Source organism: Chaetomium fimeti (assembly GCF_033439085.1).
Source record: "Chaetomium fimeti strain CBS 168.71 chromosome Unknown B0H64scaffold_1, whole genome shotgun sequence".
NCBI lineage: Eukaryota > Fungi > Ascomycota > Sordariomycetes > Sordariales > Chaetomiaceae > Chaetomium > Chaetomium fimeti.
Window position 1 is genome coordinate 4,249,907 of NW_026944329.1, and position 25,188 is coordinate 4,275,094.

Genomic DNA, 25,188 nt, shown 5'->3' on the forward strand with positions numbered 1-25,188 from the left:
TCCCCTGCTGTCCTCTGGCATGCAGTTCTGTACCGGTACTGTTTTGGTTTTTATCACGCCTTGTTTTCCCCGAGCTCTGGGCTTTTCAGCCATCTTATTTTTAGCCAGGGGGCGCACTAAGGTTCGTCCTTCTGGCGTTCCGTCGATTAATACTTTTCTTACCTCTCGACCCGCCGGTTATTCTCGATGGTCTTCAGCGTTTGCCTTGTGGGGAGGATGGGGGATTGGGAGGAACAACAAGATGACGTTTGATGGCGGGGGACAATTGACATTCGTCATGTTGCTGCTTTCTAGGCCTTATATCTATCCGACAGGCTGGGTAGTATCTGACGGCAGCCGTCTTCAAACAGGATATACTGTACATAGATCTGTCGGGAATCATATAAACCCACACTCTACCACTGCGAAACTTAGTGATATGCCCAAGCAGCCTCACGTGTAGCACCAGAGATCCGACTAGCTCTTCCCTAATGTATTTGAAAATCATCGTATTATTCTTGAACCTATATAACCCCGCTCCCCTAGCCCAGCCATTATGCGCTACGCTGCGTGTATCCTACAGGAATATGCCGTACAAAAAGCCATGCAACCACACACCACTCCAGCTCTGTCTATGCCACAACGCCAGCCATGGTAAGCCTCAAGCCATCTACACCCCATCTACACCCCATCATAGCCCCCTACTCCGGCTTCCCCGCACTACCGCCCTGCACGAGATCCACCAACCCATCCCTCTCCCCGCCCAGGACCATATCCAGCAGCTTCTCCTTCTCCGCACTCTTCTGCACCAACTCCCAGAACGCCCCCGTGCCATCAACCTCATCATCCTCACCATCCCGACTCTGCAGGGTGCTCGCATCAGCCTCCTCCCGCTCCACATCACCATCCTGCACACCCTTGGCCGCCTTCTCCGCCGCCCGTCTCATACCAGCCAACAGAAGCTCCCTGGGCGTGCCCATCTCGGCGACGCGGCCCTTCTCCAGCACCAGCACGCGGTCAAAGTCGGCGACCGTGGACAGGCGGTGGGCGATAACCAGCACCGTGCACCCGGCGGCGGCAAACTCCTTGCGCAGGGACTCCTGGATGTTGCTGTCGGTGCCGCGGTCGACCGCGCTCGTGGCCTCGTCCAGCACGACGATCTTGGGCCGCTTGAGCAGGGCGCGGGCGAGGCAGACGAGCTGGCGCTGGCCCTGGGAGAGGTTGGCGCCGCCGGTGCTGACGGGCGTGGAGAGGTTGGTGAAGATGTTGGAGTTGGTGTTGTTGTTGTTGTTGTCTTGGGCGGGCTGCGTCTCTGGCTGGGGATCGATCAGGGTGGGTTCGGGCTCGAACGCTGTCGATGCTTGCGTCGTAGTCTCGGAGTCTACGGCCGGTAGGACGGCTGATGTTGAGACGCTTGCAGCAGCAGCAGTATCGGCAGGCGCATCTGCGATAGCTGGGCTCTCGTTGTCCTCGTCCGCCTCGATCAGGTGCACACGCTTCAGCGATTCAATCAGTTCGTGGTCGTCTAGGGTGCTCTCCATATCGAGGTTCGAGCGCAGTGTGCCCCTGTGATGGTTGAGTTAGCCAGGATTACTTATTCCCGTGACAGGATAATCAGCGAGGATAGCCTTACGAGAAGAGAAACGGATCTTGCGGGATAATGGCAAGACGACTCCGCAACTGAGACAACTTCAGGGTCGAGATATCGATGTTGTCCACATGGACCGAACCCTCGACAGGGTCAAGTAGACGAAAGAAAACCGCAGCAAGTGTCGACTTCCCCGCACCCGTCCGCCCAACAATGCCGATTCGCTCACCAGCGCCGACGGTAAAGTTGAGATTCTTCAGGACCGGCGGGAGATCGTCAGCGTAGCGGATTGTCAAGTTTTCAACCTCGATCTTCCCTTCGGCGGGCCACGCGGCGGGGGCATCCTTCCCGCCCTCGGGCTCGGTCTCGATCTCGGCATATTCCAGCACCCGCTCGCAGGCGTTGAATCCCAGCTCCACCGAGGTCATGGACTGGAGAAGGGACGTCAAGGCACTGGTGTATCGCAAGGCAAAGGCCAAGCTGAAGCCAGCCAAGGCGGCGTCGACACGGCTGAAGGCGACGGCGTTGGCGACAACGCTGACGAACAGGGCGCCGAGCACGCCCATCCGGAAAGCCATCCAGCGGGTGGACAACTCCAGCATCCAGGTCGCCTTCGAGCTGTTGTCGATGAGACCGTACATGCGGTCCATGTAGTACTTGGTACGGTCGAACGCGCGAATGGTGGAAAGGCCCGAGAGGACAGAGCTGAACTGGTCGTAGATCGGCGAGTGCGAAACTGAATTGATCCGCTTCACCTCCCGAGCAGTCGTGATGTACTCACGCGCAACTCGCACATACAGGACGAAGAGGAGGATGCCGAAGAATATGACGTACGCCGACACCGACAGACTATGGTCATCAGTTAGCACATGTGAGTATTCACTCCGGGGCTTCTGTAAATGAGACATACCTGGTGGCGATAATGACAACTAGAAACAAGATGTTCCGGATGAAGGTGAACGTCTGGCTGGAGAGACGCCTGTCAACCACGAACGTGTCGGAGGTGAAGCGGTTGAGGATGCGCCCGGCCGGAACCGTGTCGATCCAGCGTAGTGGCGCTCTGAGAATAGCATGCGTCATGCGCTGGAAGAGGACCTTGGATGCGGTCAAACCGACAAAAAAGAAGATAATGACCCTGACGATCTGGGTTAGGAGCATAGCAAATTCGATGACGATGTAGGCGCCCAGCCCTAATGGTGAAGTTAGCAGTCGATCAAAACGAGCGTACGGGGACAGCCGGGATAAACGTACAGAAGAAGATACCGCGCTCGGTCCTCGAGGCCTTCTGCGAGACAAAGTCGCCGGTGTAGTGCAAGGAGGTGACGATTTGCGAGGTTAGCGACTTGAGAGGGACCGCCTCAGACGCTGCCTGCTGTGAAAGCTCCTTCAGACTCCAATTCCGGGCAACGGTCAAGAAGTGGCCGAAGAGGAGGATGGAGACGCCGATAAACCAAGGGAGCACACCGCCGCTCGCTTTATAATAAGCCTTGTACACATCCCACTTGACGCGACCAGTTTCCCTCTGTTCCTCCGTCTTCTTGGACTTCTTCGGCTCGGCTGAAGCGGGGTGGCGGCTGTGGCCGTTCTCGCCGCTATGGGCATCTTCGGGTGATGCGGACGGAGCCCCCTGCTCCGGTTCCCCGGGCACGGCATATTCCACATCGGAGGGTGAAAGAGACTCGGCTGACTCGACCTCGCCGCTGCGGAGGCGGACCAGATAGCTCGCGTGAGGCAGTACCAGCTCAGCGTGGTGCGTGGCTAGAATTCGAGTCCTTCCCCGAGCAAGCCCGCCGGTGAGCGCTTCGTCGACGATCAGCTTACCGACGTGAGCGTCTACCGCGCTGAGGACATCGTCGAGCACGAGAATGCCGGCACGGGAATAGAGAGCCCGAGCGAGGGCAACACGCCATCGCTGACCGCCCGAGAGAGTGACGCCCTTAGGGCCAACTTCCGTCTCGTCGCCGTCCACCAGAAGCTCAATGTCTTTCTCGAGAGCGCAGGCTGTGAGAACCTTGCGATAACGACCTTCAACGAAAGGAAGACCGAAGGTTACGTTCTCCCTGACAGTACCACCCTCCACCCAAGGTGTCTGGGAGACAAAGGCGGTTAGCTGGGGGACCACCCAGTCCTCTTCGGAGATATATTCCGCGCTGTCGTCGAACTTGGGCACAGGCGGAAGGCGAACTGCCCCTGACAAGAGCTTGACCTCTCCGAGGAGGGCTGCGAGCAAGAGGCTCTTGCCCGAGCCCGTCTTCCCCGAAATAACGCTGAGCTTGCCGATGGGGAAATCGAGGGTGGCGTCTTTAAGGATCGAGTGGGCTTCCCGCTGTTCTTCTGCTCCCCCTTCGGGGATGTCGGTATCCTCGACCCTCGGCCATGCCACGGTGGCATTGTCGAAGGCGATCATCTCTCCCGGCTCCGACACGGGTGCCTTGTCTGACTGCTTGAAATACTTCTCCAGCCTCACGGCGCTGGTCCACGCCTCAAGCAGATACATTTGCAGGAGCGGCAGCAGAGAAATGGCCTCGTCGAGTTGGTCAAATAGACCGAGCGATGTGAAGATGATGGAAGCCCGGATGTGTGTGCCGTTCTGCCAGACGTAGATGCAGAAAGTGACGCTCGCCAACAGCAGCGGACCAAGGTTGACCATGAAGACCACCAGGCACTGCCAGAGGGCAACCTTCCAATACTGTCTGAGCTCCTCGTTGCGAGAGGCCAAGATCTTGCTCTCCCAATGTTGCTCAAGAGCCGAGTACCTGATCTGGCGCATGCCTTGCAAGGCTTCCGTTAATAGATGGGCCTTGCCGTCGCGGTACTTCATCAAGCCGAAGTGCAAGGCTGTGTACCTCCTCGACAGCATTGAGCTCAGCGGCACCATCAGGGAGCCGGCACCCAACCCGCATATGACGGGCAACCAACCCATCAAACTGACGGCAAAGCCTCCAGCGAGGATAAGCTTGAACACCGCCATTGGGAAATTATTGTTGTAGGTGCAGAAGATGGTAACACGGCCGCTAGAGGATGTCAGAAGCGGAAACAATCGGGCCATGGCTCGCCCTCGCACCTGGGATCATACCTGTCAAGCTTCATGTGGTTGATCACGGATTGTCGGGTTTCTGGCTCCTTGCTCTTCTTCGCTTTGCCGGGACGGGCCGCACTGTCCCCGTTGGCATCTCCAGCGCTGCCTCGACTGCCAGGATCGCTGCCCTTATCCACGTTCTGACCCGGAGGGGCGGTCTCATACAGCTTGAGGGCCTTGGAGAAAACCAGGGACTGCAGCAGCGAGCTTACTGGGATTTCAAGGCGGCTGGCAGTGATCCACTTGAGCCAATTGTTGACCCCGACTTGGATAAGCTGGCTAAGGAGCAGGCCAAAGACCCAGAAGAACACAGTAGGATCTGCAGCCGTGTGCTGCTGACTCCGCTCAATCTTGGACAGGAAGTTGTACAGGACGACCTGCGGGAACAGAGAGAGGCAGGCGATGACCAGGGTCAAGAACCACTGCAGCGCGAGTTCACCAGCATGGGCTTTGATGAGCCGTTTCCAGAGCGGGCCCGCAGTGCCCTTGCCGAGAAACTTGGACTCGAGATACCTTGATCGGGTGACATAGTCGAGGTTGGGGATATCTTGAACTTGCATTTGCCGCTCCCTGGAAACATTGAAGATGTTCCGATTCCAAGAGTAGGTGAACTTGGACAGCAATGAAAGAGTATGCTGTTGATCCACGAGCCCGGCCTTATCGAATATGTCGGGACGGCGTGAGAAGCCTGCAAAGCCGCATGCAGTAACCACAGCCGCGGCCAGTTGGAGCAGGTAAAGAAGTCCTGACACCCGCATGGCCGTGTCTTCCTCTGCGCCAGAGAGAGATGCAAGTGCTTCATAACCGTGGCGAAGAGCGGTTGTGACGGCAACCAAGAGCGATGACAAGACACCAAAGATGGCGATCCGGAACTTTGCTTGGTATTTGTGTCTAGAAGGAAGGAAAGCACACTGCAAGCAGAGAAAGACCTATGAAGAATTCAGTTTCATCGTTCACAATCCGGGATAATCGGGGTACCTTACCCAGCACACTGGCTCTGTCCAGGCGGTTAACTCAGAAAGCACATTGGTGTGCTCGGCGCCTTTCAACACCATGACCCTTGTCGCGATGGATGCTCCCATGCCAATGAGAGCCCCGAGCCAAGTCGCGACTTTGGGTCGCGTGTCGGAGAAGGCCCTAATCGAGTTTTCGGTGGCGATACCATCGCGATCTTGATAGACGTCTTCATCTCCACTCAGTTGAACATAACCCTCTACAAAACGCGCACTCGTCCTGCAGACATAAACAAGTGCCGGAATGGTGAGTAGGGCTACCACAACCACGGCGGTGAGACCGACAGCCCGATCTAAAAGGTCGGGGTCCAACATGTCGGGCGACTTCGTGTTCATTAACAAACTTGTCTTGGCTGTGGTTGTGGAGATGAATTACGACCCCTTCACCAGGGTCTTGGTTGCGGTGATGGTGGCTTCAATAACGATTTGTGGTGCATCGCAATGGTTTATCATCCGAGCGGTTGAAGTACAACTTGAGGCTAAAGAAAGCTGAGAGAAGTGAAATGCCAAACCAAAAAAAAAAAAAAAGTCGGTCGAAAGAACTGAGGCTATCAAGGTGCGAATTACAGTGCGAGGCTTAGGCAGCCAGGGATTTAGTGTTATTCACGACTCGGAAGAAAAGATACACAGGCAAGAGAGTGTATTACGTCGGGCATCATGTACTATGGGTAAGGGCCTTGTTCTTTGTCTGGATTGGAAGGCATGTACCCCCACTAACCATTTGGATGGTCCAGAAGCCTGGGCGGCAACGCCTTCTCCCTTTGTTCCGGCATTGTGGACTCTGACTCGCATTGTGTAAGTGCAGGCTGCAACAGTTCCCGCCTATCTCGCCCACACCGTGTCCATTTAACACGCCAAGCGCCTAGACACCGTGCATTTCCAGACTAAGAAAAGGCGCTAGGAAAGAACTGCCGGGCACCTTCTGCTATTTTCGGTCTCTTCATGCATTTTCGCCCAGCAGCTCACACGACCAGCTCGGGGCCTTAAATACCTAACATACCAACTAACCAACCACTACTATGTTTCACAGTTCGCCTTCACCGACTCATCCCATCCTAACCATTAACAATGCTGCCACCGTTACAGTGAATTGTTTGGCCGCTGATGGACGAGCTGTCCAACGAGGCTAAGAAAACAACACATGTTGCGATTTCGCTTGGTTCTGGATCACTCGTGTCAGCTGGTCATCAGGTCTGCTACGTGGCTTAGTCGAGCATCAGATTCGAATAACATACGGGAGGGCCGGCCCATGGGGCTGGTGAACTGCTTTTGTGCCTCGTCTGACATTGTCGACGGGATCAGCGGGGTCCAGACCGGGCCAGGTGCAACAGCGTTGACCCGGATGCCCTTGCCGACCTGCTGGTTGCTCAGGCCTCGAGTAAAGGATACGATGGCACCCTTGGTGGACGTGTAGTCGAGGAGGTCAGGGCGGCCGACGTATGCGTTGATGCTGGCATTGTTGATGATGGTGCTGCCTCGCTTCATGTGCGGCAGCGCATACTTGGCTAGGAAGAAATAGGGATGGATGTTGGTGTTGAAGGTATGCAACCACTGGTCCCTGTTCCTCGTGTCAGTACATGTACGCTCTCATCCTGAATCTGCTGTTTATTACGGAGACGTACTCAGAAAGATCCTTGATATCATCCACCACCATCTGATAGGCCGCGTTGTTGAACAAAATATCCAGCGGGCCGTTGAAAACCTTAACTGCCTCGTCAATCACTCTCTTGCAGTTTTTCTGATCTCTCAGGTCGGTGGCCAGCAGATGGCATTGTTGCCCGTATTGCTCAACCCGCTTCTTGGTCTCTCGTGCATCCTCTTCTTCCTCGGGGAGATAGGCGATGAGGGAGTCGGCGCCCTCCATGGCAAACAAAATGGCCGTTGCACGCCCAATTCCCGAGTCACCCCCTGTGATGATGGCTTTCTTGCCCTTCAGCTTCTCGGCTGGCCTGTATTTCTGGCTCTTGCCATCTTCGGTCGGGATCTCGTCAAACAGTGGTTGTGGGTTGGGCATTTTGCTTTCCAAGCCTGGGAAACTCTGGCTAGACACCGGGATTTCGTGGCCTATTCCTATCAGTATGTTCCTCACCAGTTGATGTGCGCGTAGGAAGCCATGTGATTGCTTACCACTCTCGAACTGCGGCTTGGACGTCATCTTGGTGGTTTTTTTGCGATAATTTTGGAATGATGAATTGGAGATTGGTTCAATATTCTCGAACTCCAGGACAGCGGGTTACTTTAAAATTCCCCGTCCCAGTCAATACTGTGGGAGCGATGACATCGCCGTTGCTTGTCGTGGAACGACTCCACAAAATATGCGTGTAAGTCAATGACGACATGGGACGCAACTCAGCTTCCCAAGCCAGGCCTTGGCTCCCATCATGAACTGGCCGGCTTTGAGCAACTAAGCTTTAACAGACAAATTGACAATGTGGTTATACTTCAATGATTAGTGAACATCTTGAGCTCGGTAATGTCCGTGTATAAACAAATGTTGTATTGACGAGAGAAATCGGTTCATCACCAGCCTTGAAAACTAGTTAGTAACAAGCTGCAATTAGTTCAATGCAATGTAAATATCAACTTAAATTATCGCGATATTAAACTTAGGGATTACTTTGTAATGTAGCACCCTTGGGTGTTTTAACACATATTACCATACGAGAACGCAGCATCAGCATATTTACTGGCCGACCAGAGCAACTCAGATCGTCGGATAAACATAAACAATGGGTAACAGGGGATCTCCACAAACCCGACAAAAATCATGAACCCCTTTTCTCGCATTGCCTAGGCAAATTGTTGCGCTGTTCGCCGACCTCAGGGATTATCGTAGTCCAACGTCTTGTTGCCCAGATGGCCAAAGCAGCCCGCACTTCCATTATCATCGTAGAGGGTTGTGTCTGTGTTCTCCTATTAGTACGACTCGGCCAACTTAATGAGCTGCCAAAGGGGGCCGTTACTAAGGTCAAGGGAAGAGTTAAAGAAGTGTCTATTCAGGTCCTGGCAGGAACAGGTGAGAATGATTGTCTCCTTGGGTTTCGCACTGGTGGAGCAGTCGGTACAGCTCGTCGAGTAGTTTCCACTAAGAGAAGAGGAAGTTAGCATTAACAGAGGCAGTTGATTTACCCCCAGAGAGTTACAGCCTTACTTGTCATAGGGGACCAACTGGCTACCGTTGTTGCCAACGCAAAGGTCAAGATCAATCCTGTTGTAGGTCTCGGTTAGCACTAGGTAAGCAAAAGGAGGTAAAGAAACAGAAAGGATATATACCAGGTGTAGTTGTAACCAAACACAGAGGTCATGTTGTTGCGGCAGAATGCGCCCAGCCAGTGGTCACCAGTTAGGTTAGCACCAACGAATGCACAATAACCGACGAAGCTTTGGGTCTGGGGCGGGTTATCGGAAGCCGCCCAGCCCGCGGCAAGTACCATGAGGCCGGCGGGAAGGATGATTTGGGCAAGGGGCCGCATTTTGTTGATAGGAGGAGCAAGAAGCAGTTAAATTTAGCTTCTTGGTTGCCGCTTTGCGTTTCGGTTGGAGCAGGTGTAAGGCGAGCGTTGCGAGTAGGTTACTTGGGCAAGGTAGAAAGAACCTTAGACAGCTAAAGAGAGCTTTAGGAACCTGAAGAGATTATCCTTAGATTCTGGATTCGAAGTTAAACCTGGCGTGGCGGAAACGGTGGTTGACCACCCAGCCTCGATGTATATTTGACAAGGAAGGAGCGAACGAAGTTGGAAGGTGGTGGTTAAATCGAGGCAAGAAACGGCCAGAACGCACTTCCGCAAACTTGAGAATCTGCCTGAGATTCCGAACCGTGGGACTTGTCTGAAAATGAGGACGCCTGATATAGATCGAAAACTGGGCTCTTTCCAAGATGTAATGTAACAAGGATAACAAGGCGGTTTGCGGCCTGGTCTCGACAACTCTGGTACCCCGGATTCTCTGGATAGGTAAAGAGAAACTGCTATCTATCGAGTACCTTTCACTCTCCTCCTATAATCACCAGATTTCCACTGTCGTCATAGCCAACACGGCCCTCGTCTACAGCCCTCCGCAATTCCTCACGCAGAGGCTCTCTCTCGCCCGTCAATGGATCCCATTCCCAACCCTCTCGCATCCTACCACGAGATTAGCGCGCCTGAACATACCTCGGGAAACACTTACTTGATGCTAGATCCACCCGTCTAAGAGCCATGTCCGGACTGACGTGACCATAGGTACCTAGCCACCGCAACAAAGGGATAGACATGCAAGTGATACGTACCACATCCACCGCAGACACGCCCTCAACTCCTTGTCCCGGGGCAGAACACGCATCCACTCAGGTTGGAACTCAGGCGCGCTCCCCTTCCCCGTCCAATGGCTCGCCCGGCCCAGCAACACATCCCTACAAAAGATGCGCCACGAATCCAACGCATACGGCCCCTGCGTCAGATGCCCGATCTCCCAAGCGCTCCCGACCCCCCTGGCTCGCGCATCCGCCACAGCATCCACAACCTCTCCTCCAACCTCACCACCACCACCACCACCACCACCACCACCACCACCACCATCCTCCGGCCCAAACTCCTCCCCCACCCTCACACCCCGCCCATCCCCCACCCGCGGGTAATTCCTCACCCCATACCGCACCCCCCTCCGCGGCGGCCTCTCCAGCCACCCCCTCGCATATTTCTGCACCGCCGCGCAGCGCACCACCGCCAACCCCAGCGGACGGATCAAAGCAACAATCTCCGGGGCCGCCGCCTCCGCGGCGAGCGCCTCGGGCGTGGGGAAGCGCGCCATGAGCTCGCGGAACACGGGGATGGCGGCCTTGCCGGCGGTGCGGATGAGGAAGGTGATGGCGACGAGCAGGCGGAAGGGGTCGTCTGCGAGCTCTTCCTGGATCAGGCCGAAGTGGGTGGCGGAAAGGGGTGGGATGGGCAGGCTGGAGACGGTGCCGCGTGGTGGGCGGGGCTTCTTTTTTGCGGTTGATGGCGGGGTGGGTTCGGGTTTGGGGGGTTTGGTTTGGGGAGGTGGTGGTGGTGTGCTGAAGAAGGGGGACCTGGATCCGCCTGTGGCTTTGACGGCTCGCTCGGCTCTGGTTGCTTTCTTGGTTTCGGGTGTTAGGTAGGTTGGTTTGTTGGGTGAAACTGGTTGTTCTAGGCCTCGATCTTCGGTGGCGGTCTTCGGCGGGCTTTCGTTTATCGTAATGGAGGCATTCGTGTCGTCCGGCGAGGCGCGCTGGGGTTTGGGCACTGCGGCGCCATCTAGGCCTCCGTCAACCGCCTTGGATGGTGTCCCGGTGGTGACAGGAGGATTTTCACCTTCCCCTCCGGCCCGGATACTAAGCGGATGGGTATACTGGTGCCATTGCCTCCGCCTGGCCCTGTCGCCGGCGCCATCATCATCCTCCCCCCAAAAATGCGAGACACCTTTCCCGAGCACCTTCTTCTTCTTCGGCACAGCCGCTTTGCGTCTCCCACTTATTTCCCCCTCCTCCCCATCCCTATGCTTCGGCCCAACCCCCTCATCAACCCCCCCAGAGCCCCCCTCAAGCACCGCCTCCAGAAACGGCACCAAACTTGTCTCACTCCCCTCCTCGGCATCAGGCCGCCTCCCGCGCAAGATGGTGGCGCACTCAAACAGCATATCCCAGTCCTCGGCTCCCCGCATGAGACTGAGCTCATGCAGCTGCTCCAGCTCGGCCTGCGGCGCCTGGCCCGAGGCGATGAGCGAACTAAGATATTGCCTGGTTTCTTCGTCGCAAATGTCGAAGCCGTAGAGGAGATCATCAGCCAGCACCTCCTGGCTTGTTGGGTTTGGGCTTGTCATTTTGGGATCGTGTTATTCATGTGTGACTGGTCGACCGAGTTGATCCATGCGAGTGGGTTGTGGGAGTCGGTCATGTCTAACGGGTTGATGGGATCAAAAATTGGGAAATCTGATTAAGTGTTGGATGGAGAAGGGGTAGCAAACGGCTGGGATGATTGATTACAAAACGGTACGTACATGGGGCGGAATTTCGTGCTTGGAAAACCCAATCGACGGGCGAGCTGGCTCTTCAGTGAGCACATCGGCCGAGGTGTTCCAAATAATCACAATCAAAAACCGGAGGGGAAGCGATGTTGAACAGTAAGGAAATGTCTAGATTGAGACCGACATTGATTTACACTCAAGCCCCGATCTACCCGCCCCGCTTCCCTTTCATCACTCCAGAGGTTTCTCGTCCTCCCACTTTTCATCTACGCCGTAGAGAGAAACCTGGGCGGCCTAGCAGTATATGGTACATACAAAAGAGGTCGAGCTGTGTAGTGTCCCGGCTCGGCCTGTTGCTTAGCGGCGAGGGGCGATGTCGTTCGTCTTGGGCGGGTCGTAGACGATCTTTCTCGACTTGAGCCACGCCCACTTGTACCTCTTGACCCAGACGCTCATCGCAAACAGAACCGTCGTGACAGCCAGAACCTTCATTCCCATGCGCTTCCGGTCGTCCATCTCGGGCTCGGCGGCCCAGTTGAGGAACTCGGTGACGTCCTTGGCCATTTGCGAGGTCGTAGCGGGAGTGCCATCCTCGTAGTCGACAATGCCATCGTACAGGACACGGGCCATGGCGATACCGGTGCCGGGGAAGTAAGGGTTGAAGTTCAGGCCGGCACCCACCTGGGCGCCAGCAGGAGGCTCATCGGGGTAACCAGTGAGGAGGCTGAAGACGTAGTCGCAGCCACCGTGGCGGGCCTTGATGATCAAGCTGAGATCGGGGGGGAGGGCACCGTTGTTGGCGAAGCGGGCGGCCTCGTCGTTCGGGTAAGGGGCCGGAAGGTAATCGGACAGCTTGCCGGGGCGCTTCTCGATCTCGCCCTGGTCGTTGGGCTCGGCATCGTACTCGTTCTCCTCGGCGAGAACCTTGGCCTCGTCGACGGTCAGGACGCTGCCGACAAGAGTGCGGTACGGGACTCTGCTGAGAGAGTGGCACGAGGCGCAGACTTCCCGGTAGACCTGGAAGCCTCTCCGGAGACTGCAGGGTTTCCCTTGTGAGCCATGCCTCCATAGATCAGTGGTGGGACGAAGGAACGCTTACGCCTGGTGGTCAAAGGTTTTGAACCACTGCTCGTGAACCCAGGGGTACTTGGTCGGATGTAGACTAGTTCGACAGTAAGTTCCGTGCTATTTCGTTTTCTCCAGGCCCCCCTCGACAGCGTGGTTGGCCGAATATGCCGCAGTGCGGGCAGACGGGCCTCGGTCCACGGCGAGGGTTGACCCAGTCTCGACGGATCACTCACCCTTCCTCGGCCGGCGCGGTGGCATCAGCAGTAGGCCCATAGAGATGGTAGTACCAGGCGATCGAGCCGGCGGCGAGAGTGGTAGCGGCGGCGGCAGCGATGTTCAACCGAAGCGGCGATTCGGTAGCGGATCCGGAGCTCGAGGAAGACGCGGCGCGCTAGGTAGAGATGGGCATTAGCTTGCGAAAGGGGATGGAGAGTATTTCCGAGGCGAACTCAATAAACGGGGCGGGGTTGCGGGCGCAATTGGGCGGGCGGGTGTTGTCGTGGGTGCGGCCGTGCGATGGGGACGATCGAAACCAACCGAGACGTACCTTGGAAATGTGCACGGCGCCATTTCGCAGGCCGGCAAAGGCGCGCGTCGAGCGCAGGCAGGACCTCGCCAGCATGGTCGGCACACCTTGCAGAGCTTAGAGGGGTGTCGTGGGTCGGATTGACAAGGCAATTCGCTGCCACCGTCGGTGATATGGGTAGCAGGCGCAAGCTGGGTGAAGGTCGACAGGTCAGGTTTCTTCAAATTCGGGATTCTTAGGAACGCTCGCTCTCTCATTGGCCGGGCCAATCAAGCTCTGCGCCCACCACCCACGGCCGATAATTTATCCGCCCAGCTCTGTCCATACCCCCGAGCTCCAGCTTCAACTGCTCCTGCCAAAAGATTAGGTATTTGCACTTTCCGGTTCGAAATGTTGGCCGCAGAGATTTCACTCCATTTCCTTGATCACAGAGAGTTTCTTGTTTCCGAGTTCGACTGAATCATAAATATTCAACTGCCACCTGGTTGCAAAATGTCGGTATCACTCCGAATGGGAACAAGAAACCACGTTTTGTCAACCCCAGCTGTCCGCAAACGCCCTTCTTAGAAAATAACACGTTTATACAGTTCCCCAACTATCCCACGGCGCAAGATGCAGTTTAAGTGCTGCCGTTTTGGCCTAGCAACTCTCTTCGCCTCTTCACAGCATTGGCCAGAAGATCCAGGGTCTGGATGGTGTCCTCCCACCCGATGCAGGCATCGGTGATACTGACGCCGTATTTGAGGCCTTCCTTGCCCTCCTTGGGGACCTTTTGGTTACCTACACGCATGTTAGAACGATACTTGGATGGCAAGCGGAGGCGACTCACCCTCGTTGATGTGGCTCTCGATCATGACACCCATAATAGCGTCCTCGCCCTTCTCAATCTGTTCAGCCAACGTGGCTGCAACCTTGGGCTGGTTCTTGTGGTTCTTCAGCGAGTTGCCGTGGCTGCAGTCCACCATAAGCCGCTGCCGCACTCCGGCCTTTTGCAGGGCAGCCTTAGCCTCCGCGATGCTTTCGGCGTCGTAGTTGGTGCCCCGGGTACCACCACGCAGAATCACGAAACAGTCCTCATTGCCAACGGTGCCAACGATGGCGGCTACACCAGGTTTGGTAACGGACAAGAAGTGATGGGGGTGCCTGACCGCCCCGATGGCGTCAACGGCGACGGTGAGGCTCCCGTCGGTGCCGTTCTTGAAGCCGACGGGGAAACTCAGCCCGCTGGCTAGCTCGCGGTGAAGCTGGCTCTCGGTTGTCCTGGCGCCGACGGCACCGACGCTGAGCAGATCGGCCAAGAACTGGGGGCTGATTGTGTCCAGCATCTCGCTGGCGATGGGCATACCCCGAGAGGTGAGGTCGACGAACAGCTGTCTGCTGAGGCGCAATCCCTTGTTGATGTTGAAGCTGTTGTCAATATCCGGGTCGTTGATCAAGCCTTTCCACCCCACCGTCGTGCGCGGCTTCTCGAGGTAGGAACGCATGACAATTAGTAGCTCGTCCTTGTGCTTCGCCTTCTCCTTCAACAGCATGTCGCAATACTCGAGCGCAGCTTTGGGGTCGTGGATAGAACAAGGCCCAATGACCACCAATAGCCTCTGCTTCCCGTCGGTCCCATTGACAACCGCAGCGGCCTCCTCGCGACTTTCGAGAACGGTCTTCTTCGACTCGGGCGTCTGGGCGATCTCGTGCTGGAGCAGCCCGGGCGGCGTTAGGGGGTTGTAGCCGCGGACTGGTCCATATCGTTAGTGCCCAGTGAGCTTGTAGGAGTTTCCAAGTGATCGCATACTCCTCCAGTCTTCGCTCTCTGCCTTGTTTCCGACATTCTTGTTCTCAAGATAGAACGACTATGGTGTTGTGAGTCAAATGTCTAGAGGAACGCACAACTTGATTTGACCATGGCGGGGTTCACTCACAGACATGATGGTGGCTTTTTCTTCTTCACTTTTTGTCGGAGCAATTACGACCCAATTGGTAAATTCAAAATTCAAAATCTTGTCAGGAAGCAGCTTTAAGGATCGGAAAGCTGGAACAGGAATTGGGTTGTTGGCCGATGGCGGACAATATTTGTTTTACAGCTTGCTTCTTCAAGATTTTGAGGGGCAATCCATGAGGGGATGACTCAATGTGGGGTCAAATTTGGTTGCTGAAAGAAACCGCCCTGCAACTCACACGGCCGCGAGCTACCTGTTAAATCGCATGGAAAGTTTTAAAACACCCGTCTCCAAGTGCGTTTTAATAAAGCAACCTGTGCCATTGGTTGTAGACCAAAACGGGTTTGAATAGAGTTCTGAAGAGGCACATTCGTCACTTGGACTGTGGTTGGTATTTTTGCTACCGGCCATTGTCCCAGAGACCAGTACCTGGGGTACTTTACGAACTTCGGTATGTACCTTACATAGGTAGGCAGGGCAGTTACTGACGTGGTTCAACACTGCTCCTCTTTTTCCCCATCAGCTTTTTCAGTCAGAGATACCTAGGTATTGGTACGAAATGCTCAGTGCTGCGCGGCAAACCGCCTCCAAGCTCCACGATGGCATGTGATTGACAATGAAAACTGAAACAGAGCAAACTCAACAACACCCGACCCATGACGGCCCAGATCGTTGCGGAGAGCTGTCCTGGCTTGGCACTTGAAACAAAACGGAGCCCGAGATGCCAAGACTTCGCCGGCGCAGGACATGCAGGAGCCCGCCCCATTTCCCGTGAAGAAGCTCTCCCGATTTGGCGACAGGCCAAGAGACGGAAATGTGGACACCCCGTTTTCGCGACTTCCCGATAATTCAAGACCCGTTCATGGTCTGGGAATCGAACGCCAACAGCCGACTCGAAGAGAAGGCAATCTTGGTCAAACGATCAACATGGCTGAGGCTAGCAACGACGAAGATGTGAAGTCGAGTAAACGAAGCCATGCCGACTTCACCGGCGACGATGGCTCCGGTATGTCGCTTCTCTCTCTCTCCTCTCCTTTCTTCCCACGCTTCCCCAAGAGCCGCGAACGAGACATCTCGGACACTCACTAACACAATCGCCATGTAGACAGCTCTTCAGACGACGATATGGGCCCCCAGCTGCCCTCGGCGGCTCCCAAGAAAAAGCGGCGCGTTCTTCCCTACGAAAAGCTGTACATCTCAGCCCTACCCAAGTCGACTCGTTACTCTAAATCTCTGATGCACAAGGAGCAGTTGGCCTTCCTCACCATGACGCCGATCACCGAGTTCCTCATAACAACATCCGTCGATGGCGTCGTCAAATTCTGGAAAAAGGATGCCGAGGGCATCGAGTTCGTCAAGGAGTTCAAGGCGCATCAGGGCGAGGTCCGCTCTGTGTCTTGCAGCCAGGATGGCCGGAGCTTTGCGACGGCTGGCGTGGACAAGACGGTCAAGCTGTTTGATGTGGTCACTTTCGATCTCCTTGCCGTCCTCCAACTCGATTTTGCGCCACGCTGCGTCTGCTGGGTTCACAAAAAAGGGTCATCTCTGCCGCTCCTGGCCGTCTCCGACAGCGAAGCCAAGCCGAGCATCCGCATTTACGACGGGAGAGGCGAGAGCCAGGAGTCAATTTACACCATCGCTGGCCTGCACCGGAGTCCCGTCTCCCTGATGGCGTTCAACGACTGCTACGACTGTGTGATCTCGGTGGACGAGGGTGGCATGGTTGAATACTGGCAACCGGGAGGGCTCTATGAGAAACCCGAAACGGTCTTCAAGTACAAGAGCTCAACCAACTTGTTCGAGTTCAAGAAGGCAAAGTCTGTACCGGTATCGCTCACCCTGTCTGCCGACGGGAGCCGATTCGCGACCATGTCCTTGCCTGATCGAAAGATACGCATCTTCGACTTCGCCTCGGCCCAGCTCCAGCGCACCTACGACGAGTCACTCCAGGTTATGGAAGAAATGCAGCAGGCTGGGACCGCTTTGCAGAAGCTAGATGCCGTGGAATTTGGGCGCCGGCTTGCTCAGGAGCGCGAGCTCGAGTCGCCAGAGCTCCGCGACAAGTTCAACGTCATTTTTGACGAATCGGGGCATTTCATCTTGTACGGGTCCTACCTCGGGGTGAAAGTGCTCAACACGTTCACAAACCAAGTAGTCAAGGTCTACGGCCGGGAAGAAGGGTTTCGGCCGCTGGCGTTGGCACTGTACCAGGGCCAGCCGCAAAAGAAGGGCGTAACAACCGTTGCCATGGCAGCGTCAAGCAACCCCCTACTGCAAGCGTCAGAGAGCAGGGACCCAATATTGATCGCGACGGGCGTGGGGAAGGTTCGCTTCTACATGTTTACCGACGAGGAGGAGTTTTCGAAATCGACGAGAGACGTCCAGAACGAGAAACCTACAGTTCTCGGACAAAAGAAGGTCGAGGAGAAGAAGAAGGCCGAGACGGGGACAGCGGCCATCATACACACCACTTACGGCGACATCCACATCCGACTGTTCCCCGACGCCGCGCCGAAGACGGTTGAGAATTTTGTGACGCATTCTCGGCGCGGGTATTACAACAGCACCATATTCCACCGGGTTATCCGAAAGTTCATGATCCAATGCGGAGACCCTCTGGGTGATGGCACAGGGGGCGAGAGTATCTGGGGGACAGAGTTTGAAGACGAATTCAGCAGCTTGAGGCACGACAAGCCATACACCGTCAGCATGGCCAATGCTGGGCCCAACACGAACGGAAGCCAGTTTTTTATCACAACCGAGAAAACGGTATGTTCAGTGCTCGCTCTTGATACCTTTGGCACATACTAACGGGACTTAGCCCTGGCTTGACAACAAACACACCATTTTCGGTCGTGCGGTGCAGGGCTTGGATGTTATCCACAAGATCGAGAACGTCAAGACGTACAAGGAGAAACCGATAGAGGACATCAAAATCCTCAGCATCGATATTGCGTGAGAGGCGAGACACAACCCGATGCGTCTTGTAACCTCACGCGGAAGCCGGGCTGCAAAGCAAGCCTTTCTAGTTCATACGGGACACGGAGCACGGGTAATTGAACGTTATCATGCGTCAACCCGATTCCGGGCTTGTAGTATTCCGTGACCCAAACACACATATATGTACATGTACATCAAGACAGACGAACAATGTCTCCATCAGAGGGATGACTTGACGTCGCCACCGTAATTTATCTTTCTCAAAATGCTCCGGTTCAGCTCCGTCACATTCTGCACACCGGCCAGCCCCATGGACTGGTCTATATCAGCCAAAAGACCTGCCAGAACATGCCGAGCGCCCTCACTCCCAGCAACCCCCAAACCATATATCACCGGCCGCCCAACCAACACTGCCTTCGCACCCAACGCGAGCGCCTTCAACACATCCGCCCCCGTCCTCACCCCCGAATCGTAGAGCACCGTCAACCGGCCCCCAACAGCATCCACAATCTCCGGCAGCATCTCCAACGCCGGCACCGCCCCATCCAACTGCCTGCCCCCATGGTTCGACACCACGATCCCATCCACCCCGGCCCGCACCGCCATCTCCGCGTCCCCCACGCTCAGCACCCCCTTCAGCACAATCGGCCCGCTGCCCCACAGCCGCCGCAGCGTCGCCAGGTCCTCCCACCGGTGCGCATGGCCCGAGAACGCCTCGGCCAGCCACGCCCGGCTCGCCGCCACCACGTTATCCTCGACGGTGTCACCGTCGCTCTGCGCGGCGAACATGCGCCGGAAGACGGGGTCGCTGAACCCCAGCGCGTTGCCCTCGCCGCGCACGGGGGGGAGGTACCCCGCGTCCAGGTCCAGCGGCCGCCACGCCATGGTGAAGGTGTCGAGGGTCACGACTAGGGTGGTGCAGCCGGCCGCGCGGGCGCGCGTGAGGAGGGAGGCGGTGAGGGTGTCGGAGAGCGGCCAGTAGAGCTGGAACCAGCGCGGTGCGGAGGTGGTTGTGGTGGGTGGTGAGGGGGAGGTGGGTGATGGGGGGGTGGGTGAAGGGGAGGTGGGTGAGAGGGAGAGGTCGGCGGCGGCGGCGACGTCTTCGAGGGGCGTGGTGGCGGCGGTGCTGTAGATGAAGGGGACGTTGAGCGAGGCGCAGGCTGTGGCTACGCCTTTTTCGCCGTCGGGGTGGTAGGCGCCTTGCACGCCGATGGGGGCCATGAGGAGGGGGGTGTCTTGGGGGGAGGTTAGTATAGAGGGACTGGGTGGGCTGAGTTTGGTGGGTTGTTGTTGGTGCTCACCGTATTTCTTGCCGAACAGCTCAACGCTGAGGTCGCGTGGCAGGGTTGGCCGTAGCATGCGCGGGATCAGCTTCCACTGGCGAAAGGCCAGCCGGTTGGCATGCATAGTCGCCTGCTCGCCGGCGCCACCAAAGACATAGTTGAAGGCTTCGGGGGTCATGGCCTCTCTGGCCGCCTGTTCTAGCTTGTTTGGGTCCGTCGTGACAATGGGTTTCTGGCCGGCAATGATTGCCTGGGCATACAGATCGAACTGATACTGCCCGTACGGCGGCTTCTCATTGCCATCTCTATCATTCTTATCCTGCGGTTCGGACATGTTTCGAAGCTTTTGAGCTCATATGTGTGTGTACTCTAGGGGTGCGGTGTGGGAGGGACCTCGTCCCCTGCTTGCTTTGTTGGAGCTGCATCTTATATCCCTGAACTTCCCCGCATTCAATGCTTGGATAAACCACCGAGCGTGTTTCCAGAAACTTGTACCTCGGTGATTATCGTGTGGGGCAAGAGCGTACTTTGTGTGTTCGAACTGTTGGCACAGAGAGATCACGCGCCCGCCAATGCCCAAACGGAAGTTATTATCAACACTACCATGAGCGCCTATAACTAACAAGGGATATATCCATCTTTCTGATCCTCTCACCATTTCCCCGTCTCTGAGTTTGTGGTGTCGGAAAAACAGCCTGCAACGCCAAAACCTCTTTCCTTTCCTGACAATAACCCATCATCTACAGGGAGGAACGCCTCTGAAGTATGTCCGAGTGGGCTGGGTGTTGCTCCCTTTCCCGCAAGCCATTTGGCAGGCATGTGGATTCCACTCAATGATTTGCAGATCCCTAAGCCGGCCGTTGCCTTCGTCCATATATCGGCATTTGTAATACGTCTTACCTCCGAGAGGGCAAAGCTCAACTAGGCGCCCCCTCACCTTGACCAACGCTCACCAATTATCTATCCAGCCAGGTTTACAACCCGTAGTTCAGGCGCCGTGACCATCTATGGCTTGATGGACCACAGTTCTCGTGACCTGGAGGGGGTTGTTAGCCGGGTGTCCTCGACAACTGCATTGCGAACACTTACCACCCCATTTCCCTAATCTTCTTGGAGTTTGTTTGCGATCCCTTCTTGTCACTCGTCCATATCGCCAGCGCCTTGCTGCACGACGCAAAAGCCTCGACGAGCTCCTTCATTCTGCCGGATTTCAGGAACTCCCGGGCCACATCTGAATCCTTCTCGGCAATCACAGCCGCGAGCTCCATGCACTCCAAGAGATTGTCCCGGGAGAGAGATGTACCCGCAAAGTGCAGGCAGCTGATGTAAGCCAGCACCGTCTCGGGGATGTAGGCGTCGCGAAGCTCCTGAAAGTCTTTGTCCACTACATCCACGCCGTCAGTCTGCGGTATCTTGGGGAGTGAAGCGAGCATCTTACCTTCATTTGACACCAACAACCAACCCTTCAAGACCGGCTGCATGCACGCCTTGGCTGACCGAACCTCTTGGCTCGTATGCTGCCACATCTCGCGTGTCGAATTGTTTTCCCTGTTGTGAGCCTCGTCAGTAAACAGTACGGAGTCGTATCGGGTGAGATGAGAATCATACTCTCTGGTGAGCCCAGCCAATGACGACAGCGTCTCCATCGCATCCAGGGCGCGGACGAGACACTCGAGCTCCCACATATTTCGCACGAGGTTGATGAGCTTTTCCTTGCTCATTTGGCATGTCTCGAGGAACTCGTCTGTGAAGTCACCATTGGCAAACTCCTGGAACCAACCGGGGCCGGAATCCTCGCTCGAGTCCCGCACTGGGATGGGGGACTTCGTCTTCACAATGTCTCGCCCAGACACCCGGTCACTGAAAGAGCGCGCGGCGCGTAACCTTGTCCGTTCTATAACCAGTCAGTGCACGAGTACGGAGAGGAGAGGTTCCAGAAGCGGGGACAACGTACTGAGCAGATACTTGTAGATCCGGATAGTGTAGGTGCACGTCTCCACGAACTGGCCCGGAACCAGGATGAGCCACTCCATGGCGCGAATGATCAGCTCGTCTTCATCATCAACAAACTCGGCGTCCTCGCCAAAGAAATCAGGTTTCACAAGTCGGCCGTACTTCAGCGTCGCCGGACCGGGTTCGAGTATTTTGAATCGCCCCTTCGCTTCGCAGCGCAGAGACTGGTCCTGGACGTCTTCCAGATAGATCGAAGGCTGACGCTTCGCGAACTCGGCCAGATCGAGTCCCAGCTTCCTCATTATGGTGAGCTGGTGTACCCGAACGTCATTGTCGATGATGTGCATGAGATTTCTGCTCAACGTCTCATGCAACCGGGTGCCGCACAATTTGGAGGCGTATAGAGGGATCATTTCCTCCAAACTGGCAAGCCGGAGATAGCTGATGTATGCTGCAATAATGTTCTCTTGTGCTTGATGGCGACTCTGCAGCGCACCGCCTTCCTCAGCGAAACCGGCGAGACGGTCAAGAGCGGAGATGACGATGAGAACGTGGGCTAGGATCCGGAGGCCGTCGTGATCCGCCAAGTCAAAGAACTTGTCTTGATTGAAGCTTTCCACCAGAGGGGAAGTCACCTTGGGAATCAGCTTCGAAGTCTGCCTCTCGTTCGCGTGTCTAGACAACACAAGACCTTGGTAGAATAAGTGCCGGTCCAAGTCGTGGGAGACAATAGCCCCTTGTAGCGCCTTTCCAGCGCGCAGAGCTTCTCTCCTGGTTCTTGTGTCCGTCTCCAAGGAAGCGATGAGACGTCTGCTAACCGTCATCGGGTCGCTGTGGTGCAGAACGGCGTTGAAGGAAGGAAATTGCTGCGCGGCTTTGCTGGCAGCCTCCCCGCCATGCTTGGCAAGGTACAGATCGAATTGTGTCCTGAGAAGCGCGTTGTAATGTGCGAAGAGAAGATCATCCCAGGATTTGCACACCTTGTCCACGCTGGCGATATCGCCCGCCAATAACCCATAGACTGCTCTGTCGTACTCTCCTGTCCCGCCGTCTCTGGAAGCGGCAAAGCACATGCGCCTCCACAAGACCAACGAGCTTGGCTCAAACTCGGGTTGCTCCTCATCGTCTGGATTGGAAAGCGGCAGAGGTGCAATCGACGCGGCCCTCCATAGCTCTGTCCTCTCGGCGCACCACTCCCTGATCTCGGACATGGAGCAGCCCCGGCGAAGCATCTCGAAGCATCCGAGCCAGATCGCGCGCTCGAAGAACTCGTCCTGCGACTCCAGTTTACGGGCCTGGCGGGTGACAGCGTCTGGATCCAGTTGGGTGATTAGGGTATTGGAGCCAAGATGTGATTGAGCGGCAGCGGCGTCGTGGTGGTCCAACACGCCCTGATAACCGTTGACGCTCTTTTGCAGCTTGATCTTGTGACGGGTATGGAGCCAGCCGTGCGCCAGTATGTCACCCCTCTCGGCATTTTGTTGGAGCTCGCTCACCACCTCGTCGATTGGCGGCCCGTAGCTCGCACTACTTTGAAGCCATTCCAGGACAATCTTTCGCTCTCGCGCAACCGAATCAGAGACCATGAATTCGTCCCACCACTGCCTACGACTCCTAGTCGAGACGTCGTCGGGATTCCCTAGTTGCGATGCGGTCTGGTCACCATATCGTAGAGGGAGAATGCGCCGCAGGAGATCCCATGTTTGCGCCTCCTCTTCTACGCGGCGCACATCTTCGGCGGAGACGGCATCGTTACTATCGTCGACCTCATCCATGTCCATGTCGGCCGAACCAGCCCTCTGCCAGCTTCCTCCCCGCGTGGATCGTCCCCGGGGTTCGCGCTCACGTAACCGATCGGCCCTCTTGCGCGTGTATGTGTAGTAAGTGTCGACAAGCTTGATAACCTGGGTGAGTCTCTCTGCTGGCGAGCCTGTCAAGTCGGTGTTGTAACGGTCGAGCTGGGCGGCGAAATAGTCGACTTCCTCCCCTACCCGAATGGTGCTCTCCTGGTACGTTGTCTCGAGATCCGCCATTTCATCGTTCGCCGGCTCTGTAGCGTGTGTTAGCGACCCGCGGGGCGTCCATAATGGCGGCTCGTAGCGATGACCGACCTTGACCCTGGCTTTGTGAGCTAGTCCGAGAGCTCTCAGAGGCCGGGTAGCCCTAAATGAAACGTCAGTAATCATTGATAGAGTATGCACAACTAGAAATACGTGACTTACAAATGCCGGCGCCATGTCGATGGAGCCAATGGCGCTTGATGCAAAAGTTTGGAGAGAGGGAGGATGTTGTATCGACGGTTGCCCTGAGCGTCGAGAAGGAGATGAGGTAGAGCTTCGCAATTGGGCGCTTGTTTATCGCATCCTGCAGTGTCGATTTCGGTATGTATGGTTGCCAGTTGGTGGGAGTTGTCGCTGATTTTCGGAGTTTTGCTTGCGGCCAGTGTCAACAAAGCCACCAGCGGTATTACTTTAGGTGCGAAGTACGGATTAGGACTGTTCTTGCTGTCACGCTGTCAAGCAACGCGATCGCGCCGATACGGCTCGAAAAATCGCCAGTGGCTGAGTGGCTGGCAAACCGCAGCTCCCCTGTCCAAAGCACGGGCCACGGAACCAATCAGTGTGGGGCACCCATGCCCCACCAGCAGGTTAGAAAAGTCGTCGAGGAGCCAAAATTTTTGATCTTTTTCCTTTTTCTTCTTCATAATGTCATATGGCGTTCATATTAGAGTCTCGGAACAAGCCTTTCATTGCTTGTTCAGGTCCACGCGGCCTCTTGCGCGCTCAATGATAGCCTAGAGGAATTCTGCACCCTCCTTTCCAGTTACCTGACGCCTCTCGGGGTTATTAGGGTGGACGTATTTGGATGAGTGATACATTTATTTCCCTTCCATTACTGGGCGCCTTTCCTCTGCTCCATCTTCAGCCGCAACAAGTTCGGCTTTGGGCAGCTCGCGGTTATCGCGCTGTCGCCGTTCTTCTCATAGAACGCCTGGCAGCACTCGTAGAGAGCATCGACGAGCTTAGCGCACTTGGCCTCGTTGTACCCGTTTTTCGTCAGGCAGTCTTGAAATGTCAGTAAGCACGCGCGCCAACTCGACAACAGGACTCAAGAAGGGATACCTTGGATCGCACACTGCGGGAACAGGTCGTTTGTGTCAGCATCCATCACGCATAACCGGGGCAAGCGGACGAACCGCTCGTGGATGGCATGGAGGATTGCTCCGAAGATCTTGATCAAGCCCCTGCATGGAAGTGTTATTCTCGGGGTGTTTTATAAAAATGTTGGGCTGATGGCGTCCGCCACTGACCATTGCGGCAAGTGAAGCTGGTGGTGATATGTACTGGACTGGTGTTTTCGTTTTCGTGGCTCGTTGTTTGGTTCTCTCGGGTCCCAGGACCAGACAACCGCGGTGGAATGCGCCAGGTTGCGTTCCTTGGAGCCGGGCACGATGATGTCAGGGGACCCTGGCTCCTCTTGATTTACCGCGTGCTGCATGCCTTTCTTTGCATTACTACCATGGGCTGGTGCTCCAGCGCAATCCCCAAATATCCGGTGGTTGGAGGCGCTTCACAGGATGCAAGCACTGCCAGTTGACTAGGTAGTTTTGTAGAAACCGACGAGAGGATCACATTGCCGAATATCACCCACGTATCGGATGGGCAGACCATCCCCGTCCTTCATGGAAGACTGGGTGGGCAAATCGGGGGAGAGGAACCTTAAACGGAGGTAGTCATATCGCTGTCAGCAAGTTTTGAAGACCAAACTTCCCTATCTCCAACTTGAGCTTTCTTCGGGGCTCCGTAGGTAGCAGTAACCCGTGTAACTGGTGAAACCCAAGCTGAGGTCGTTGGTGCAGGTGCC

General features: G+C 55.9%; 10 protein-coding genes across 10 annotated transcripts; 1 reads left to right on the forward strand and 9 right to left on the reverse strand.

The window, feature by feature from the left end:
• Nucleotides 1-680: 680 nt before the first annotated feature.
• Nucleotides 681-5,974, reverse strand: B0H64DRAFT_315454 (uncharacterized protein; the record flags this gene model as incomplete). The annotated part of the gene is made up of 6 exons (XM_062800243.1): nucleotides 681-1,545; nucleotides 1,613-2,416; nucleotides 2,478-2,757; nucleotides 2,819-4,581; nucleotides 4,644-5,416; nucleotides 5,630-5,974. 6 exons carry the CDS (start codon nucleotides 5,972-5,974, stop codon nucleotides 681-683), a joined length of 4,830 nt encoding a protein of 1,609 aa, XP_062664676.1.
• A 740-nt stretch (nucleotides 5,975-6,714) lies between these two features.
• B0H64DRAFT_414769 (uncharacterized protein) lies at nucleotides 6,715-7,814 on the reverse strand (the record flags this gene model as incomplete). Its single annotated transcript, XM_062805058.1, has 4 exons — nucleotides 6,715-6,821; nucleotides 6,895-7,217; nucleotides 7,282-7,723; nucleotides 7,787-7,814. The coding sequence occupies 4 exons, from the start codon at nucleotides 7,812-7,814 to the stop codon at nucleotides 6,715-6,717; spliced, it is 900 nt and encodes a 299-aa protein (XP_062664677.1).
• Nucleotides 7,815-8,575: 761 nt separating this feature from the next.
• Nucleotides 8,576-9,455, reverse strand: B0H64DRAFT_449816 (uncharacterized protein; the record flags this gene model as incomplete). Its single annotated transcript, XM_062807103.1, has 3 exons — nucleotides 8,933-9,455; nucleotides 8,811-8,867; nucleotides 8,576-8,744 (listed from the first exon to the last, which is right to left on the reverse strand). Exons 1-3 carry the CDS (start codon nucleotides 9,130-9,132, stop codon nucleotides 8,576-8,578), a joined length of 426 nt encoding a protein of 141 aa, XP_062664678.1. The 5' UTR covers nucleotides 9,133-9,455.
• Nucleotides 9,456-9,476: 21 nt separating this feature from the next.
• B0H64DRAFT_471130 (uncharacterized protein) lies at nucleotides 9,477-11,595 on the reverse strand. The gene is made up of 2 exons (XM_062807862.1): nucleotides 9,927-11,595; nucleotides 9,477-9,780 (listed from the first exon to the last, which is right to left on the reverse strand). Exons 1-2 carry the CDS (start codon nucleotides 11,474-11,476, stop codon nucleotides 9,645-9,647), a joined length of 1,686 nt encoding a protein of 561 aa, XP_062664679.1. The 5' UTR covers nucleotides 11,477-11,595; the 3' UTR covers nucleotides 9,477-9,644.
• Nucleotides 11,596-13,416, reverse strand: B0H64DRAFT_382783 (cytochrome c1, heme protein, mitochondrial precursor). The gene is made up of 4 exons (XM_062802898.1): nucleotides 13,236-13,416; nucleotides 12,922-13,079; nucleotides 12,720-12,782; nucleotides 11,596-12,656 (listed from the first exon to the last, which is right to left on the reverse strand). The coding sequence occupies exons 1-4, from the start codon at nucleotides 13,308-13,310 to the stop codon at nucleotides 11,978-11,980; spliced, it is 975 nt and encodes a 324-aa protein (XP_062664680.1). The 5' UTR covers nucleotides 13,311-13,416; the 3' UTR covers nucleotides 11,596-11,977.
• Nucleotides 13,417-13,524: 108 nt separating this feature from the next.
• B0H64DRAFT_382784 (uncharacterized protein) lies at nucleotides 13,525-15,509 on the reverse strand. The gene is made up of 4 exons (XM_062802899.1): nucleotides 15,131-15,509; nucleotides 15,004-15,061; nucleotides 14,044-14,946; nucleotides 13,525-13,994 (listed from the first exon to the last, which is right to left on the reverse strand). Exons 1-4 carry the CDS (start codon nucleotides 15,134-15,136, stop codon nucleotides 13,834-13,836), a joined length of 1,128 nt encoding a protein of 375 aa, XP_062664681.1. The 5' UTR covers nucleotides 15,137-15,509; the 3' UTR covers nucleotides 13,525-13,833.
• Nucleotides 15,510-16,075: 566 nt separating this feature from the next.
• B0H64DRAFT_314395 (uncharacterized protein) lies at nucleotides 16,076-18,107 on the forward strand (the record flags this gene model as incomplete). Its single annotated transcript, XM_062800198.1, has 3 exons — nucleotides 16,076-16,154; nucleotides 16,254-17,917; nucleotides 17,970-18,107. 3 exons carry the CDS (start codon nucleotides 16,076-16,078, stop codon nucleotides 18,105-18,107), a joined length of 1,881 nt encoding a protein of 626 aa, XP_062664682.1.
• A 26-nt stretch (nucleotides 18,108-18,133) lies between these two features.
• Nucleotides 18,134-19,845, reverse strand: B0H64DRAFT_32456 (FMN-dependent dehydrogenase). The gene is made up of 2 exons (XM_062800659.1): nucleotides 19,390-19,845; nucleotides 18,134-19,323 (listed from the first exon to the last, which is right to left on the reverse strand). Exons 1-2 carry the CDS (start codon nucleotides 19,703-19,705, stop codon nucleotides 18,308-18,310), a joined length of 1,332 nt encoding a protein of 443 aa, XP_062664683.1. The 5' UTR covers nucleotides 19,706-19,845; the 3' UTR covers nucleotides 18,134-18,307.
• Nucleotides 19,846-20,263: 418 nt separating this feature from the next.
• Nucleotides 20,264-23,927, reverse strand: B0H64DRAFT_382791 (nuclear pore protein 84/107). The gene is made up of 7 exons (XM_062802900.1): nucleotides 23,547-23,927; nucleotides 23,436-23,487; nucleotides 21,326-23,374; nucleotides 20,980-21,265; nucleotides 20,810-20,919; nucleotides 20,461-20,755; nucleotides 20,264-20,407 (listed from the first exon to the last, which is right to left on the reverse strand). The coding sequence occupies exons 1-7, from the start codon at nucleotides 23,559-23,561 to the stop codon at nucleotides 20,377-20,379; spliced, it is 2,838 nt and encodes a 945-aa protein (XP_062664684.1). The 5' UTR covers nucleotides 23,562-23,927; the 3' UTR covers nucleotides 20,264-20,376.
• A 171-nt stretch (nucleotides 23,928-24,098) lies between these two features.
• B0H64DRAFT_32642 (uncharacterized protein) lies at nucleotides 24,099-24,699 on the reverse strand. Its single transcript, XM_062800738.1, has 4 exons — nucleotides 24,669-24,699; nucleotides 24,447-24,568; nucleotides 24,201-24,389; nucleotides 24,099-24,129 (listed from the first exon to the last, which is right to left on the reverse strand). The coding sequence occupies exons 2-3, from the start codon at nucleotides 24,490-24,492 to the stop codon at nucleotides 24,217-24,219; spliced, it is 219 nt and encodes a 72-aa protein (XP_062664685.1). The 5' UTR covers nucleotides 24,493-24,568; nucleotides 24,669-24,699; the 3' UTR covers nucleotides 24,099-24,129; nucleotides 24,201-24,216.
• Between the last annotated feature and the right edge of the window lie 489 nt (nucleotides 24,700-25,188).